This window comes from Odontomachus brunneus, unplaced genomic scaffold (assembly GCF_010583005.1).
Source record: "Odontomachus brunneus isolate Ranch 3 - 2012 unplaced genomic scaffold, Obru_v1 Obru_scaffold_044, whole genome shotgun sequence".
NCBI lineage: Eukaryota > Metazoa > Arthropoda > Insecta > Hymenoptera > Formicidae > Odontomachus > Odontomachus brunneus.
In genome coordinates this window covers 909332-928817 of record NW_022639494.1, presented here as the reverse complement: position 1 = coordinate 928817, position 19486 = coordinate 909332, and the positions used below count along the sequence as shown (strand labels likewise).

General features: G+C 37.2%; 2 protein-coding genes and 1 long non-coding RNA gene across 4 annotated transcripts; 1 reads left to right on the top strand and 2 right to left on the bottom strand.

Annotated features, from left to right (window-relative positions):
• The first annotated feature begins 1002 nt into the window (after positions 1-1002).
• LOC116844656 lies at positions 1003-3961 on the top strand. Its single transcript, XR_004378112.1, has 3 exons — positions 1003-1537; positions 3496-3586; positions 3741-3961. It is a non-coding gene; the product is annotated as an uncharacterized LOC116844656 (long non-coding RNA).
• Positions 3962-7325: 3364 nt separating this feature from the next.
• Positions 7326-10780, bottom strand: LOC116844651. Its single transcript, XM_032816484.1, has 6 exons — positions 10646-10780; positions 10378-10558; positions 9915-10231; positions 9422-9671; positions 8669-9012; positions 7326-8478 (listed from the first exon to the last, which is right to left on the bottom strand). The coding sequence occupies exons 2-6, from the start codon at positions 10530-10532 to the stop codon at positions 8168-8170; spliced, it is 1377 nt and encodes a 458-aa protein (XP_032672375.1). The 5' UTR covers positions 10533-10558; positions 10646-10780; the 3' UTR covers positions 7326-8167.
• LOC116844652 (pituitary homeobox homolog Ptx1-like) lies at positions 10674-14032 on the bottom strand. Of its 2 annotated transcripts, XM_032816486.1 has the most exons (4): positions 12902-14032; positions 12432-12793; positions 11238-11565; positions 10674-10821 (listed from the first exon to the last, which is right to left on the bottom strand). In XM_032816486.1, exons 1-4 carry the CDS (start codon positions 13378-13380, stop codon positions 10809-10811), a joined length of 1182 nt encoding a protein of 393 aa, XP_032672377.1. In that variant the 5' UTR covers positions 13381-14032; the 3' UTR covers positions 10674-10808. The 2 variants fall into 2 exon arrangements, with proteins under 2 accessions (XP_032672377.1, XP_032672376.1); XM_032816485.1 differs by having other exon boundaries at positions 12432-14032.
• Between the last annotated feature and the right edge of the window lie 5454 nt (positions 14033-19486).

Genomic DNA, 19486 nt, shown 5'->3' with positions numbered 1-19486 from the left:
CTACGTGACTACGACAGTAATCGTACGAAAATATTTCCACGTTTCTCGCCCCTTAATAACGCAAGCATCCCTCATGCCACTGGCCAATGCGAGACACCCGCATCTGGGAAGAATATTGCAATCAGTCGCAACCAGTCGTTTCGCCGCGTAATAAATTATACTCGACTGCTCGTCGTGGCGTCCGCAACGCTAATTGGATGCTGTTGAAGCGCGCCGCGAAACGTTCGAGATGTCTGTAGCCTCCGAGCTGTTTTTGTAAAGAATCTTGACTCTCTAATTGTACCGTCACAGATATCGATGAAATTAATGGCGATTTAATCGAAAATGGCTTGATTTCTTCATTAATTAGATTTTTGCACATTGTATATAAGTATTACCTTATATTTTTCTGTCTCATATTGCTGTAATTCTTATAATTATATTATTAAGGTAACTAGAACTGTGTTGTTCAGTCCTCCCTTAAAACGATTAATTTCGAGGCCTAATTTTGTTAATATTAGCGCATACGTCCGCCCTCGCATATGCAAATTGCAGATTCCGGAGATTGCGCGTTTGATATCGACACAATTTATAAAGTGAAGATTGCTTGCGTATTTCGAGCGGTGGAATGCTCTTTGATCCTAACCGGGAACTCGCATTATGCACAATTGCTGCCTTCACGTCACTTCAATTTCTTTTTTCAGCGCATAATAATGTCGCCACTATTAAAGTTATTTTACAAAGTGCATGTTTAAAAGTGACAAAAGTTTACCGTTTTAATAAAATTCTTTTTTGTTTTAAATTAAATTAGAATGTTTATTCAATTATCTTTTTTGTATATTTTGATAATACTTACCATTAGTAAATTGTGCATTACACATGCTAGCTGTGAACATAGATGGTTCTATTGCTACATTTAATGTAATGTAGCTGACGTTTCATAGATCATGAAATGACTTTTGGCGCAGGCGCAGATGTAGACTTGATGACATCAGCGCACCCTATTTTCTGCCTGCGCTGAGAAATACACGAGATGTATGTACGTGGAAAGAAAAGTCGCTTGTACTTATGGGATGAATTTGTTAACTCATCCGTCTTGTTTAATAGAAGAATTCTTACATTGAACGAGACAAATGAGAGATTACAAATTTACTCGTGTAACAAAGAATGATACAATAATTTTATAACACAATTTGACTTAAATATATAATTATAATTATATATCTAAAACATATGTGAAATTGTGAAGAAGAGAGAGAGAAAAGCAAAATGTGATAAAACTTTATTATATAAAAATATTAGTGCATCTCTCAAGCCTTACGTGAATACTGTGTATTTGTACATATTATTACACCATACCTAAGAATTTCTAAAAGAAAAATCAAACCAAGTATCCTTATGGAGTGTCTAACTGGAGAACCATATGATCTGATTGGCATACTCTAGTATATAGAGACATGTACAAAAGAAGCACTCACTAACAACATCAAATTAGCACCTAAGTGCTTGGCATACAGAAGGCAATATATTTTGGATCAAGCATATATATTTTAATAAGGTAGATTCTTAAATAAAAAAACAAGTTTGAAGAACTTTATATATTTTAATAAAACATAACAAATTACTTGTACTATGTTAGATTGTATATGTACATAGTAAAATAATTATACAATATGGAAGAAGTTATGTTTTAAAATTAACATCTTGTTATTCATTACTGGTCATTTATTGAAAAAACTTGCTGTAACCATTACCAATCTTAAAAATTTCTTCATTACTATTCCTGTTATTTATGAAGTAATGAGTTATTATAAGAAGTAGTAAGTTAGTACTGTTTTCACCAAGTTTTGGAGTTTCTTTTCTTGACAGTTTGTAGCCGCTTATGAACATGTATTCTATATATATTCATAACTAACTACAAAAGTAACAATTATATTTGTTAATATTATCTAAGAAATATAATTCTGTTACTGTTACAGTCACAATTAAAACGATTAAAGTCCATCCTAAATAGTTATAGATAAAAAGTAACTTATAACCTCAAGAACGTTACGTCATTTGTTACATTGAAAAACTTACTGTTACTATTGCTAATCTTGAAAAATTATTTATTACCATTATTGTTATTCAAGTAGTAATGAATTATTACAAGAAATACTAAGTTAGTAGTGTTTACACTTATTTTTGGAGATCTTTGTCTGACAATTTGATGCTGCTGATATCATATACATGTATTCTATATGTATTCAGAACTAACTATAAAAGTAACAATTATATTTGCTACTATTATCCAGAAAATATAATACTGTTTCTATTACAGTTACATTCAAGGAAATTAATATCATTACTAAATAATTACAGACAAGAAATAACTTATTACCTTATGAACATTACGTAATGGTCATTTATTATATTAAAAAACTTACTGTTACTACTGCTAACCTTGAAAAATTACTCATTACCATTATTGTTATTCAAGCAGTAATGAATTATTACAAGAAATACTAAGTTAGTAATGTTTACATTTATTTTTGGAGATCTTTGCTTGACAGTTGGTGCCGCTAATATCACATACATGTATTCTATATGTATTCATAATTAGCTACAAAAGTAACAATTATATTTGCTACTATTATCCAGAAAATATAACTCTATTTCTATTACAGTTACATTTAAGGAAATTAATATCATTACTAAATAATTACAGACAAGAAATAACTTACTATCTTAAGAACATTATGTAATAATTATCCATTATATTAAAAAACTTACTATTGCCATTATTAATCTTGAAAAATTACTTATTAACGTTATTGTTATTCAAGGAGCAGTTGATTATCACAGAAAGTACTGAGTTAATAGTGTTTACATCAATTTTTGAAGATCCTTTCTTCAGTTTGATACCGCTGATATCATGTATTTATATGTATTCTATATATACTCACAAACTAATCATAAAGTTATAAATATATTTATTACTACTACTCAAGTAATGTAATTCTGTTACAGTAACAGTGACAATTAAAAAGATAAAAGGTCTTTTTCAATAATTACACACAAAAATAACTTCTAACCTTAAAAGCATTATGTAAGGGTCACTCATTACATTGAAAAGACTTACTATTGCCATTACTAATCTTGAAAATTTCCTTATTAATATTATTGTTATTGAAGAGGTAATGAATTATTACAAGAAATACTAAATCAGTATTGTTTTAACCAAGTTTTGAAGATCCTTCCTTGACAGTTTGATGTCGCTTATCTCATAAACATATATTCTATATATATTTATAACTAACTATAAAAGTAACACTTATATTTGCTATTATCATCTAAGAAATGAAATTTTGCTCCTATTATACTCATATTTAAGAAAATTAATATATTTATTAAATAGTTACAGACAAGAAGTAACTTTTAACCTTAAGAACATTGCGTAATGTTTACTTCTAATATATTAGATAATTTGTTAAATGATGATAATAACAATATATAAATGTGAATTCTTTTTTATAGGGAAAAGATCCTGTAGAATATATTGTTGCTGCTTCTAGGAAGAAGGGTCTATTTTTGAAGAGTTACTGATGCGAACAGATATACAATCAAAGTAAATAGTTTCAAAACTGAATGTCTTGCAGCTTGGTATATTATTATTAAATATATTATACAATATGAAAAGAAATACAAGTAAATTTATAAAATTAGAAAATATACATTATGCAATGAGATAAAAACTGATAAGGTATGTTTTACTGTTTCAGCATGCAAAATGGATTAAATTCTTGCACAGTGTATAGATGATACAGTGAAATTCTCATAAAAGGTTAAGCAATTTTTATGCAAATTATATTTTTATCTAATTGATTCTAACATCTTAGAAATTATTCCAAACAACTTTATGGAATTACTAGTTAAATAGTGTGCACGTCTGTATTATGTGTTCTTAATTGTAATATAAAATTAATTAGTTATTAATACGTTATTCTAATGTTTGATTATTGATCCCTCCAAAGCAAATATTCGAAGAAAGAGACACGTATAAGTTGCGAAAATATGGGAGTTTAAAAAATCGTTGATGTGTCTGCAGGATGCGTATAAATGGTACGATATGACGCCGGATACACCCACATCATCCCGACGATTTTAATATCCGCGAATGATAAACAAAGTGGTATCTAACGAAGTGGATAGAGGCGCGCCGTAATAAAATTTGCGTTGCGCTCCGTCGTGGCCGAGTCAGGGGAAACACCACGAGCGATTTCCTCCGATTTCAATTACCCCGAGCGACTGGTGTATATGGGTGCCTGTTTGAGTAAAAACGCGGAAGGCCGAGGGAAACGTCGAGAGTCGCTTTGCAATACCAATTTGTCACTCGACCTGCCGCGATATTGAAATCCGTTCCGCCATATTTCTGAATGTTTTGAAATATACTCCAACAATATTGCGCTCTTGGAATCTTCGGAATAGCGACTTTAAAATCATACGTATTTTTTTACACTTAACATTCGGCTCAACGTATATCATATTGAAATACAATATATAAACGTATGAAACTTATAAAGTGCACGATATATTTGGAGAAATGTATAGTTTATTCTTTTCTTTGACATTTCACATTAATTATTATAATATTATGCAAGGCTTGTGTTTTATTCAATTATTATAAATAATATTTCTAACGTATACAAATTTGCTTGCATTGCACTGTTTGCAAATATTTACATTTTTTATTGTTTATATTTTTTTATTGCTCATATTCTATAAAATAATTGATTTATTAACGTATTACAATATGTCCGGAACGTCTACAAAGATTTGCTCACTTGGAGATGGGCGAGCAACGTAATTTGGTCGTTTCGCCAAAGTGCTCATGCGTTTATATAAATCCCGTCCGCCAAAGAAGAGGGTTCACGATTAAAACTGCGGTTAATCCCATCCACCATCCTCCGTCCTCTCGTAACTGCCGCTCTTTCCCGTTGGTTTTATTCCACGTGAAAAGCGTGCGTACAGCACAGGAAGAGAGAACGATTCAGAGGGAGAACGGTAAAAAGAGCAACAAATAAGCGCAGGGATAGCAACGAACGAAGAGAGATGCAAAGAAAAAGAAGAGCTAAGTGATAGTATATGGTGAAAAAAATTGCATGAAAGAGATTCTCTTTTTATTACTTATTTGCACTGTACGTTATAGAAAAAATAATTTGGTAAAGGTGATGAAAATAAATATTTTAATTATAAAATAAATAAATTAGAATTAATAAAATAAATAAATTGGAAAAATAAATAAATTGGAAAAATAAATAAATTGGAAAATAAATCTAATCATCATTACAGATTTGTGTGTATACACATTTATTTGTTTTTTATACAATTGCGTAAATCCGACTTTTGTGTCGGAGGAACAAAACATTGGAATTAATAAAATAAATAAATTGAAAAATAAACCTAATCATCATTACAGATTTGTGTATATACACATTTATTTATTTTTTATACAATTGCGTAAATCCGACTTTTGTATCGGAAAAACAAAACATGAGTTTACATTTCGTGATTGCACAGTCTATAATATAAAATATCGTTCCCTCAAGCTTTTCTCTTTCTTTCTCTCTCCCTCTCTCTCTCACACACACGCGCGCACACATATACTATGATAATATTAAGTGTAGTTTTTGCATTAATCACAAATGTAACTCGCTATCGAATATTTTAAATATGAGGATAGTATCGAATAACCAGTTAGTCTGAAAATACACGATGCGATACATATGAACGCATACAACTAATGAAATCCCCCGCGCATCGCATGTAAAGTACTGCGTGGAGGACACGTATATGTGTGAGCGTAGTGATTTAGACAGAAAGATAAATATATGGAAAGTGCGATAAAGCAGATAGCAAGGCAGATAGATAGACGGACAGAGAGGAGGTGGTTAACGAGATAGGGTGATAGAGAGAGATCGAGCGAGTTTACCGGGGGTAGGGTGAGACCCCACAAAGGCAGTGGGGCTCTTTTGATTCGCGAGCTAATTGGAATGCCGCGGATGCCAACGACGATGGAGCAGGGGTTGGGATATCCTCCACCGAAAGGTGGGGGTTGCACGGCTCTTGCAAGTCCCGTTGTAACCGAGGGATAGGCGGAGCTTACATCTCGCAGCAGGGGTTGTAGCGCGAGATATTGAGGCTCATCTCGCCTTCGTTCTTCCCTTTCGTCCAGTGACGATTTCGATCCGATAACGTGGTTTTACCTACGCATGAGCCTCTTTGTGCGATGATCGACCGATTTCTAGGAATTTTGTAAAATATTTATTCATCCGAGCAGGAAAGAGAGAGAGAGAGGTGGTGCACAAAAAACTTAAAAATGAAAATTATATAATATCGTTGCTGTAACGGGATTATTAAACAAGAAGCTATGATTTATCGAGTTACATTTTAACGACTTAAAATATACACGATAACGCTACGATGATAATTATGAAGGATCGTAATAGTGATAATAACCGTATTAATTAAATATCGGATAAATGAAATTTACGATATGAGAGATGGTATATTACGAATAAATGTTTTGATGGATACCTTTCTCCATATCTCTCCGTGATGACGAAGTCTACATGATTGTGCATCAAGGGCTTTTTGTGATGCTTTGACGTGGGTCGTATGCTAATTTATCACGGCGACAATGAGGCTTCCACGCGTAACGAGCGTATATTGGTTACTAACCGTCATCCGTGTCAAATTTTTATATGGAATAACAGTACACGTGATGAAATTTACGTGTGCTAATAGTCTTTCGCAAATTTTGCAACAACACGACATCGCAGCATTAAGAATTACTACAGCTCCTACTACAAATTTAACAATATTTCGTATAGCAGAATATCAAAACTTGCTGTTAGCAAATTCCAAAATTTGTCTATCTGCACAATCTGTTTATTGCACGAAATATTTAATTATGTTTTATGAAATTTCGAATACCCCATCACCATACTTCTGTTGCAATAAATAACATCTACCTTTAGTACGCTGATGTAATAAAGATATTAAGTTTAATTGAACAAAGCGTATTCTCCTACCGTTACGTGCGACAGAGTTCCTGAGCGTTATTAATATTTACATACAAAAGCTTTAGTCGAAGTCTCCCCTTTGTGCCCGGCCAGTAGCCCAACACAAAAAACCGCACTCCTTGCGACTTTGACCGCGAGCGAAGGAAAAATCGTTTGAAAACTCGCGTAAGATATGATGCTCTTCTTCCCGCTCATATTTACTATATAATAACGACGAATATCAATTTAAGTCTGGGTATTAATTTGAGGGTTCAATTAAACAGACTAGTTGTGTTCAATGTACAGACTGAGAGTTTATTCTCCGTTTAACATGTACGCGTACGTCTATCGTATAATTAATTATATAATAGTATCACGTATTTACAATCGATTTTGTGCGCCACAGTGCCAAAAGACATTACTTTAAAGTGAAGTTTACCTCTTCGAAGTTACAATGAGAAAGAGGACGTTAAATCGCTCCGACATCAGCTCTATTCGTTTGGCTCGATTATCTGCTATTTTTCCTTTTTATGTACATTTGCGATTAATTTTTCGCGCCGTCGTGGCATAATTTTCTTATCATAGTACACAGAGTACTTCTACACGACTCGAGAAAGACAGTTACAAAAATATATGTTAGACAACCGGTAGGAGGGAAATGACTGTGAATAAGAGTATTATCGTAGTTCATTTGTGATTGTTACATTGTAATGGCATCTCTCGTTGTGTATGGTTCTACTATATCAGCTCTCGATAATTTTTATGTCTACGGATCCTTCGACACCTCGTCATTCGAAGTCATTCTAACTCTACGATTCAATGAAAGATATTCTTAAAGTGGTAATTTCCATTCCGAAACCCCTCCTTGCTCGCACCTAAATATTCTTTTCTCTGTAAAGCATAAACGAATATCTGACATTTTCTTTAATAACCTCTGCGATTAGAGATAATATTACATAGTCGAATGGACACTGCTAAAATCAAGAAACAAAATTTTATTTCGGGGGTTATTGCCGTAGAAAACAAATTTTTTGTGCTTGCTTGAAATTTCGTGAATACTTTTTGAAAACAATAAATTCATCTCCAATAAAAAAATTTACATATTCCGTCCGTGAAACGTTAATCTTTTCAATTTTTTATGCGAGTCAAGGATTATAACGAACGGATGTCCTAGTTGGGCCTTGTACTGACTGCTGTCTGATTCTATCGCGTGAAACGTTTGACGTATCTTTGGTATATCTGAGCGGAATTCTCGTGTATCCGTGCGATATTTCGTCCGCCGCATATTTTCCTTCCAATGTCTCGTGCATTGGTGTACCAGCGTCCCTGGAGCGTCTCGATTTCATGGAGTATAAAGCCGGTGATGGAATTTCACTAGGTATCGTACTTTCTTCAACATAGTGTCTCGGCTTGCAATGTCCGCACCAAAAGGGGTCGAGAATTTCGGCATCATCGCCTGAAAGAAAGTATAACATAATGTAATAAAGTAATACAGTGATTTCTGTATTTCGCTCAAGATATGGAACGACTAAATTGAGAGAACGAATTAATTAAGACAAACTAACTAAAGGAAAGTATTCTCTCTTATCGCGCAATCATGATTGAATTTCTTTCATTGCTTTGAGGTAACTTTGTGATTCGCTTACCAAAACGTCCCTTAGTCGGAAAACTAAGGGAATCTTGAAATCTGTAGTTGTTTCTTCTAGAACTCGACGGCTTCTTGATCGAGATACTGCCGCACCGGCTACATCTTCTCCTGTCAGCGAACTCTACCTCCATGAAGGACTTCGATTCCGGTCTCGCCCGTGCCTGGCGACTAAGCTGAGTTGGCGATGTGGTGTCATATCGATCGGCCGAACTTCTCGGCGGAATCCAATTTTGATGGTAACCCGCTGATGATCTTCGCGGAGGACTTTTCAATGCTTGCGCGACATACAGATCTTCCTCCGATAACGCTTCGTGGATATCGTGATCGGGTATGTTGTAGTACCTAATCACACGATCACCTCGCAGAAATTCGGCATATCGACGACAGAACGATTAAAGAGAATATCGAGCCGAAAGCATAATACAGATAATTTAACATGAAGCCGTTTAATTACTGCGTATGCCGTTAATGTGCGTTCATGCCTCTAATTTCTGATTCATGCTACTTTGTCGTACACGATCCATTTAGTTCTTCATTAGCTTTGAATGGACTGTTCACGCCGTAGAACAATTAAAGTAGCATAAATTGAGAATCAATCAGAACTAAGCGAATTAAATGAAGCAAAGAAGTATCATGAAACATATTTAAATAAATATTCCATTTACGGATAGATATTGCAAGAATTCCTAGCAATCGAGACAATCGGTATTATCGTTCGAGATGCGCGTATATAATAATTCATATTATGAACCTTGTTGCTAGAGTATGAGCTTGCAGTCGTGGTGAATGCTGACGGTAATGGATCCTATGTGGATCTTGTTGCTGGTTAATTGTTCGCAATCGTTGCTGCGCTCGCAGTAACGCTTCTTTTTTAGCTGCATCCCGTTGCATCGCCTGTGGCTCGGCAGGCACATCAGATTCGTCATCTACCTGGTCGTCCACATCTTGCTCATCGTACTCCTTATCAAGGGACTCAACCACCCCCTCTTGATCATTTGCCGCTATAGTTATATCTTATTTTAATAGACTAAATATGTAAAAGAGCCGTGTACACACACAATGTTCGCGAGTTTTTGAACACGCATCTATGTATACATCAAGGAAATTGTTTCTATGTCTCCTTCGTATTTCGTCCATTTCTCAAGAGCTTCCAGCGCTACTTGTAACATCCTCCCTTTTTGTAGTACAAAATTTCGTGCAAAAATAAAGGAAACATCAGTTACATAAATATTTACGTTCCATACCTTCGTCGTCAGCATCCTCCACTAAATTGTCTTCCGTATAATTTCCTGATACGTCCTCAATGTATTCTGTATCGTTTTCTCCTTCTTGCTGGTTTTTATATCGATCTTTTTTTATGACAGCAGCGTCGTTAACGTAATCTTTATTTCTGCTTGGATTTTTTTTAGTTTGTTGATAGCGATGTGGCGTCTCCGTGTGAACGGCGGAAGAATGTTTTGGATATGTCGAACACGGATGACTGTGATGTTTCACATTCTTGTAAGAATTTGCGGAGGAATAATAATTCACTGCTGGTTCCGCCATAGGGTTCTGATGGCGTCTAAAAATCACGCAACTGCCTCTCAGTCACATTTTCATTAGATACTATCGTCTATATATTCGCAAATATTTTTTTGAGTTTGAATCCTTGATGAAACAAAGAGTCTTCCTTTCTAATCGAACATTTTTTATAAGAATGTGAGTTACCTGGTACTTTTATCAGTAGTATCTTGTTTACTCCTTTGAGCATACTTCCAATACGTATCAGGCAAAACTCTAGTGTCAGTAGATTGTTTAGTAGACCATGTGGCGGACGAATGTGGAGAATTGTACTTTGTCTTATTTCTTCCAGTTTGCTCCATTTTCAAAAAATGTTATCATCTAATCTCTTCAAGATGTTTTTTTCTTATATTCTGCACTTCACCTTCATCAAATTTTGTTCCTTATCATTTATTACATATTTATTTACATTTACCTTTGACACAATTTTTCTTTTCGTTATAGTTTAATACGTTCTTCGAAACGTTTAAATCTGAGTTCAAATATGACTTGCACTTCTTACAACATCAATTTGTTGTTCACAAATAGCTTACAAGTTCTTAGAGACACATTATGATGTTGAGCGTGTCAATTTTTCTTCACAGCTTTAAGCTAAGATATTAAAGAAATCTTTAAGAAGCAAGAAACTCACTTCAGCACAATCAAAATTGTTATTTTTTTTTAAATATGCAATCTTTCGTTACACGACTCGCGATACAGATTCCGTAAAGAGTGCACGATGTCTCGTGATACAATACGCAACGAGACAACTAGTACAGAAATGAGAGCGGAGGAAGAATAGAAGATACGACGTGTTCACTTTATGAGTGAACTTAAACGATGCTCCTTAATAGAAGATCGATAAGTAAACGTTTGAGATCTCTTTTGCGACTATATCGACTAGAATGACTTTCCGATTTCTAGTACGCGGCAAAATAAAAGGGGCAAAACGGTCACATAGTTAAAGAGGAAATAGCAAAGCGACAATCACGATCGAGAAATGCATAGATCATAGATTCTTGCTTCACCATTTGTCAGCCTCGTTGCTGTCTTCGTGCTCCAATGAGGAGTTCAATGAGCGCTGAAACTCATGCACTCTCTGACTCTGTTGCTCGTGATGCAGTTTCCGCCACTTGATGCGGCGATTCTGGAACCAGACCTTGACTTGGGCCTCCGTCAACCGAAGCGCGTGAGCCAGGTACAGTCTCTCGGGCCCCACCATATATTGCTGACGCGCGAATTCGCCTTCCAGGCGTTCCAGCTGCTCCGCCGTGAAGATCGTTCTCACCCTCTTCACTTTACCACCCCCACCGGAACTAGAACTCGAACTATTGTTCTTCGTCGAACCTTCCTGACCTGCAAACATGAGAAACCGACATGAAGGATTTCTTTCAATGGAGTTAAAGCGTTTTATAACCCAAATGTTGTCGCTAAATGTTGACGCAATTTTTTCTCTTCTCTTTTGCAAAGAAGCTAATTTTGAGTAACGACAAAAAAGTAGATGGATGCCTCGTAAAAAATGTAAAGAAATATTAAGAGATTTATAAAAAAGATTACTATCTTGTAACTAACTTTTCTATATGCGTCATTCCGTTGAAAAACCAAGAATTGAAAAGTCAAGAATAATTACGCAACACAGTGATTCGAAAGTATGGGATACCTTGAACGTAATTATGGGATCCTAAATACCATTTTTCCGGTTTGGAAAATTTAGATATTTGACACTTGCGTTTCAAGAAAAACGGAAATTTGACTGAAGTCAGCTACAAGTTCTAGCTGGACATGTATACAATTCACGATAGAAGCGTTTCGGTTTTTGTTTTATACTTAATAATCGAACGAGTTACATAGAGTGGCTTATTAAAAATAATAAGTAGTTAAATTTAAATGTCAAATATCAAAAAACTAACAGCTTAAACATCTTTTTCGCTTACTGCTACTTCTAACTTATTTTTAGGATATTTATTACCGTAGATCATGTTATCATAAATAAATGATTTGGTATAATAATTAAATACAAGATACGGGTAGAAAAAGTTAGGTAAATTCTGAAAAAAGCGCAAAACTCAATATTCCATAAGAAAAGAAGCATTGCACAATTAATTAATTCGTATTCACGATACTCTTTTATAAATCACGTTAAATTATACGTCAACAGAGCAAATATAGTCAACGGTAACTAGCACTGAACGAACTATACTAATGCTAAACATGATAAATACCTTGGTGTTTCCTGTACTGTTGCTGTTGACTCCGTTTTTCTCGCTGATTATTCCTCAGACCCAGAATTGCGTCGATGGTGAAGGACTTGGCTTGTTGTTGTTGCTGTTGCTGAGAATGCTGCATGTGCGTGATAGAGTGTGAGTGCGGTACTTGTGTCGACAGGTTTTGCGCGGACAGCTCCGTGCCCAGCAAATGCGAGCGTCTCATGCGTTCCAAGGCTATGGCCTCGAGATCGGGGTTCCTCGGTTGCACTTGCAAGTTTCTGAATTCCTTATGCTCCAGTACACCCGGATTCTCCAGCAGACCGGCACCACCGCGCAATCTCTCGAGTGCCAGGCTGCTGATGTGATTGTCCCTCATTCTGTCCAGAGAAAAATTGAACTCCTTCATACGATCGAGACTGTAGTTTTTGAGCAGACTAAAGTCCTTCATCTCTTTGTCCACCACGAAATTGAGGTCCTTACTGTACCTGTCCAAGGAGGACAACGACGCGTGAGGGTTCCTTTGCTTGGCCTCGCGCAAATTAAACAGCACGTTCTTGGTAGAGTTTTTGGATCTGCAAAGCGTCGTCGCCGTCGCATCCGCCGATTCCTCGCTCTCGTTCGACCGGTCCAACGGATAGTTGATCTCGCTCAAATTATTAGCGGAATAACCGTAATCTTTGGCCTTGTTCAGTGGCATTGTTAGGTTTCTCGCCGAGTTCTCGCACGGAAACTCGTCGAATCGGATAGACGTCCTGCCGCTGCCGCCGTTGCTTTCGAGACTAAGATGAAAGTCCTTTGGCTCCGTCGATGCATCTTCTTTGGTTTTGTCGATAGATAGATTCAGTTCTTTAATGCGCTCGTAACTTTGAAACGCTTTTAATTGAGATTCCGAGTGGCTGCTGTCACTTATGCAATCTGACAAGTCCTCTGCTGTTAATCTACCCGACGGATCGTTCGTCTCCATCGTAATTCGTGATTTTACCGCGATATTCAACGCACGCTAATATTACGGATAATATCGTCCACACATTCAGCCGTCGGGAAACCGTTGACCGGTTTCTATACTAACCGCTATACTGTGGATAATGTATTGATTTAATCTCAAAGACAACGGTTGATTTCACGATGAAAGGATCACAGTGAACAGTTGAATTCCTTCGAAGATCGTATAATACTTAATTAGCACAAATACATGTTGCGAAATCCTTTCCGCAGAAACAGCAACCGCCCGATTATCAGTTTTTCTTCTTCACCATAATCAACAGTTTCATTCGTCACTATCGTAGAGATTGTCATCCATAGTTTCTCGCGACGCACTACATCAGGGTCAAGAGTTATTAAATAACCATCACAGTCGCGCTTATCCTCGCGCAAATGTCATACCGTCGCACACTGTCACGATTCTCACGGATCTTTTCAAGCAAGTTCACTGGTCAACGACGGACGTCGCGCGAATTGCCGGCAGACAAATGAGGAACATAAGGAGAACGAAAGCGAAGAGGCAACAGGAGCGCGAGAAGAAAACGCAGCGGTGCCGAAGGAGCGCACTACGAAGGCGCCTGCGACGAGGTATGGTCGAACCGCGTTGGCGCTTCGAAGCATCCAAGGATAATGATGTCAAGCACGAGGATCACCGCTATCAGATAGGGTTGGCCAGCGGGACCAAGGATATCCAGCTAATGATCCCGTACGTGACGAGGAGGGTATTCACCCGCCGCTTCGTACTCATCCGCCCGCCACCCCTGACAATCAGTCGACCGTTGCATTTCACCTCCGCAACCCCCAAATGGACCGCAGGATATCCCCTCATACGGTCAATATTTTTTCATTCGACGAGGGAAGGCCGGGGTGCGCGCCGCCAGTGGATTCTGGTTGGCCGGATCCTGCCATCACCCCTTCGTCAGGACACGCCTCCAGCGAGCACCGTGGGGGTTATTTGCGGGGAGTCTGTTACTTTTTTCTACCCTCTATCTCGAACCATCCAGCCAGCATCCACCGCCGCCGGCTCGCAACCCGTTCTTCCCTCGTCGTCGTTCCGCGAACGCTCCCCTGTCCTCTCCCGGGTACCCCATTAATAAGCTTTCACCTAGACCGACGTAGCTCACTTCAAGATGCTTGCACCGACACTACCCGGCTTGCTGGAAGGCGTACCTGCGGTGGTGAAGATGAGCGCTTGCGTCGGCGGTAGTTAGCGCCTCGCTTCGGCCGCTCGTCAGCGATGTCATCCGCGTCTAAGGCCTTCCGTTAATTAGGTCCTAATGATGATGAGGTAGTTTAATTTTGTTCGTATGATCTTTCTTACCTCGTCTTGGATTGAGATAGTCTTCAACGTCGAAGAGTTCACTGGCTATGGATTATTGAGAGGAATTTCGCGCAATTTATCTTGCGAAATTTCGCGCTGACTCGGGAAATTCTTGAGCTAATTACACGAAGAGACGTTGGCTAATATTATAATGAATATAAATTAGTTTTAGAAAATAATTGTGTGGGAGACTTTCACCGTATTCCTTGACAGGATCCTTGTGAATACGACACATCATGTACGCAAATAATAAAAATAAGCCGCAAATCACATCATGCACGTTCGTAATCCTTTTCCATAAGAAATTTACATTTGACCAACTTTGCTAAAACAGTAATTTTATAAAAAAGAAAGAGGAAAAACTTTACTTATATTTCTCCTTAAAATAAAGTATTTTTCTAGATTCTGAGAGATGTCAATTAAAAATAAAGATTATAATCTTCAGATATCGAAAAAAAATATTTGTAAAAGCAATCTATGTATTCATTTGCTTTTACATAATTTAATTAAAACTAGCCCGTCAGTAAGATAGTAACAGTCGTTATTAACATATTCTAAAGATCTCGAGATAAATAGGTCCTCCTTAATTGTCTCATGCCAATCTGAAACTTCATCCACAATCCCCTCATTAGACGTTGACGGGTATGCGGGAATTTCAGTACCTTGGAAAACCTCTAAGGAGGTTAAGCGCAAGGGCAAGAGCTTAATTACGTCAAGGTTTTACATCATATTGACTATTCTTGTACACATGTCCCTATCCTATTAGCCATTACAATAAAATATTTTAACGATACAGCGATAAAAGAATTAATTGGTTTTCTGATGTGGAGGGATAGATGGAATGGAAGGACGAGAATAAATGTACTGTTATATTAAAAAGATATAAAAATTGTTTAATGGTCGACTCAGATAAAAAAGATACGTATATGTGTAACTCTATCTTATTATTAATAAAAACACACAATACATGCGATTAATAAATACTTATTCTCTACCTTTCACATTGTAGGCGTGCACGTGAATAACATCCCTGATAAAAGTTTTACCCTCGAGAAGCCATTATGAAGTTAAGATTGAGCTATAAATTCCAAATTTACTTAAGCCACTCTCTAACTATTTCACAAACCTATGAACAACGGTTCTACGTAATTGCATCGTATATTTCTTACTGCACAAACTCTCTTATAAACTTTCGTCAATAATTTCAGTGGTCAATAATCTGACTTTTTCGAATCATTCTAGTGAAAAATATATATAATTCATCATTATATGAGTGTTAAAGAAATATACTATCTATTTCTAATGTTGCATTAAATCATAATTAATATACTTTGCGTAACAACCCTTCCTCCAAAAATGAAAAAATCATGAAAGATCTTTGGGAAAGAAAGTGTACATTACCCGGTTAACTTCTCCGCTGCCTTATTTGCATGTCGCTCCCTAGTTTGATAATTCAGCTTTCGGATAAGGAGGTTCTCCAAGGGAGGGACAGGGCCGAATGAAATTGGCGACAAATGTATAAATTAAATGGTAGCCTGCGCCGTAAAGGGGCTCCGAAAGAATTTCTATTGAAGCTCGATACCCCCGTTCTCCCATCCTCTTGATCGCCGCCCAAATGACTTGCGACTCACCCTTATTACGACCTGAAATTTATCACGGAAATTTCGTGGAGTATTTTATCCGGATAATTGCTCCGCTTTATAAGAGCCACCCTTACAAGCCAATATATAAGACAAAGACGATCCGACGAGACTTCTATTCGCTTCAGCGATTCTGGTTCGATGCGCAGACTAAAAGCTTGACTAGATAAATCCAATCAAAGAAAATTTTCTCAATACGTATTTCACAAAGCTATTCGTTATTATAGATAAAAATTTTTGGAAAACTTTGGAGACTCGAAATATCAATTTTTACCACAGAAATTTTGTAACTAATGCTATGTGAAGATCAAAGAATCTTCACATAGAGAAAAATCTAATTTTCCGAAAAATGCGAAAAAGGAAGCAAGTTATTTATATACAGTGAGGAAGCAAGTTATTTATATACAGTGAGAGTATAGGTAAAGTAGTTAATTTAAAAAATATTTGAATATTAATAATAGAGACCAATTGAATATAGTTGATACTATTTCGTAAATGCATTATAATTTGCACTCCGTTAACAATTTCAAAAAGCAAACCTCGCACTCGAAAATATCATTGTCCGACTGCTGACAATCGGAATTGACTCTCGTGTCTATAAAGTCCTCACGTCGTCGTTATCAATCGCCGTTCGGGACGGTAAATCTATCAAGCGGAGAATCGTGTCGATCGTCCGATCCATGATATTTGCGGGACGCGGCGTGGAAGATCATTAACTAACTAAATATCAATTTCGACGGTAAATAGTAACCGCTGCTATCTATTGTTTCCAAATTGAATCTGTATCGGCGATGATCTACGGCTCGGTCGTGTGTGTTCGCCGCTATACGAGCGTTCGTGCGCACGTAAAATTCGCGAACGCATAGACCCGTACGCACCCCTGTACGCCACCCTCCCCCAACCCCGGACAGTCCAGGAACGTGGGTATTGCGATCGACACATACAAAGCAGTCTCTCTCCCTTCCTGGACTCTACAGCATTCTGCTGCCTTACAACCCACGTTACCATCACCCTCTCACCCTGCCCCTTTATCTTGCCTTGATTCCCCTTTCCGCCTTCACCTCCTCCTCTTCCTCCTCGTCCTCGTCCTCGTCCTCGTCCTCCTCCTCTTCCTCCTCCTCCTCCTCCTCCTTCTTCTCCTCCTCCTCCTCCTCCTCCTCCGGCTTTCATTCCACATGCGATATTAAAGCCAAGGCAATTAGCGGTGGGGGTTGTTGCGAGGGATGGCGAGGGAGTGCGACAGTTTCAGCCAGGGTTTCGCAGTCATCCCCCTGGTGGGGCTGTCTCGGATATGATTGGCTGTCAGCGGGGGTTAATCCCTGGGCCCGGCCACACCCCGGCATGTCTCAATCCACCTCCGTGAATCCGGCCGGCCGAGCTTTCCACCCGGAATCCGCTGAAAACGAGGGTGAAAACGCGAGCGGCGAGGATGTACCGGATGTTGCTGGAGCGCGGGGTGGGTCGAGCTCCTTAAGCGTGAAGGAGATAATCTCGGGCAGATGATAGCGTCATCGGGCAAGAAAGACGGTAAGCGTGTGCTCGTTTTTAATGATGTAGTAGTTAAGGTTTCATTACGCGGATGAAAATTATGCACCATTTCACGAAGAACTGCGTGAGAGAACGACGAAGAGGGGATTGTTCGTTCTGGAATTATTCAGAAACACGAATAGAATAAACATCACGCAGTAATTGGCCACTTAAGGAATACTTGCGTCGTGGATGATTAATATGACTCTTTCGTGTATATCTGTAGCTAAATATGAGTCAAATGTCCATATAATTCAAAATTGGATTTTCAATCAACTAATCAACACAAGTTTACAGTTATTAGATGCTTTATCACAAAAAATGCTATCATTAATTTAATTTTTCCTGAAAGCATAAAGATTTTATCGCTTGGAGACATTAAAAAACTTAATTATAAAAAAAATAGACTTTGGAAAGAGAGATTTTTAAATTTTCGCGATAATTCGCGATAACTGTTCAAATATAAAGGGGGATATATTACTTTTGAACTATGGTGCGGCTTTTCATAAGTCGTGAAACTCAGTAACGAGCAGATACAGCGTAATTTAGATGAAAACCAAACAAAGTTTAGAACTTTCATCAACTGAAGAGTATGGTAATAAAAATTCTGTACCAGACAAAGCGAGAAAAAAGGGAAGTATAGATAGAGCTTGATGAGAAGGAGTGAAAAGAAGCGGTAACAGATAGCGATACAGTAGATTATAAAGGAAAACTTTTCTCGCGAAATTAAATGTTTGTTAATTAATTAATATTTATTGCCACGCATTGAACATTTGTTAATATGTTTATTTAACAAGCAATATCAATTAATATGCAATTATATGTTTTGATGTCATTCATTGAACGTTGTACGTTGAGATGTATTACGATTAAAAAATATATCGCATTGCAAATTATATTAAAACATCTGAAATAATGTTTCTATTTCTGGTAATATCGGGCAATTTTATTGGAAACTTCTCATGTAATTGCCCATAACGTAACCATTGTGTCCATTCTTTTGTTACATTCGAGGCGTGCAATTAATTTCTGTGTACCGATGTGTACAGCACGAACGCAATTATATCCTTCTATACAGGTGGATTTTATTTTCTTGCATAACAACGCGATACTCGCCGCATCGCGTTGTCAGTAACCAAGTGTTAGCGCGACGCGTAAGATCGATTTCCCGACATTCTCGCCTATTTTTTGCTCTGGGAGCGCTCATGTAAAATAACGCGGAACATCGTGGACAAGTACCTCATTCTTTGGTCAGCAACCGATTTTATTCGCTAAATGCCTTCCTTAGTGTTTTGGAAACGCATCGATGAACGAAACCATGGAAGACTTCATGACAGGCCAGAAAAATCGATTCGGGTACTGCTTCATCTGTCTAGTGTAGAGTAAGTACAATATATTAAGTTATTTTTTTATATCTTTTATTTTAAAAAAATTACTTGCTACACACACGCCGATAAAATAAATTTATTCTCGTCATAATTAAAAAAAATAGTCAAATAATTTTTATAATAGCCAAAATTATATAAGTTCATCTTAAATACTATTTACTGATCATACACGATATAATTCGTAGCATCACTTGTACTGTATATCTAACTTCT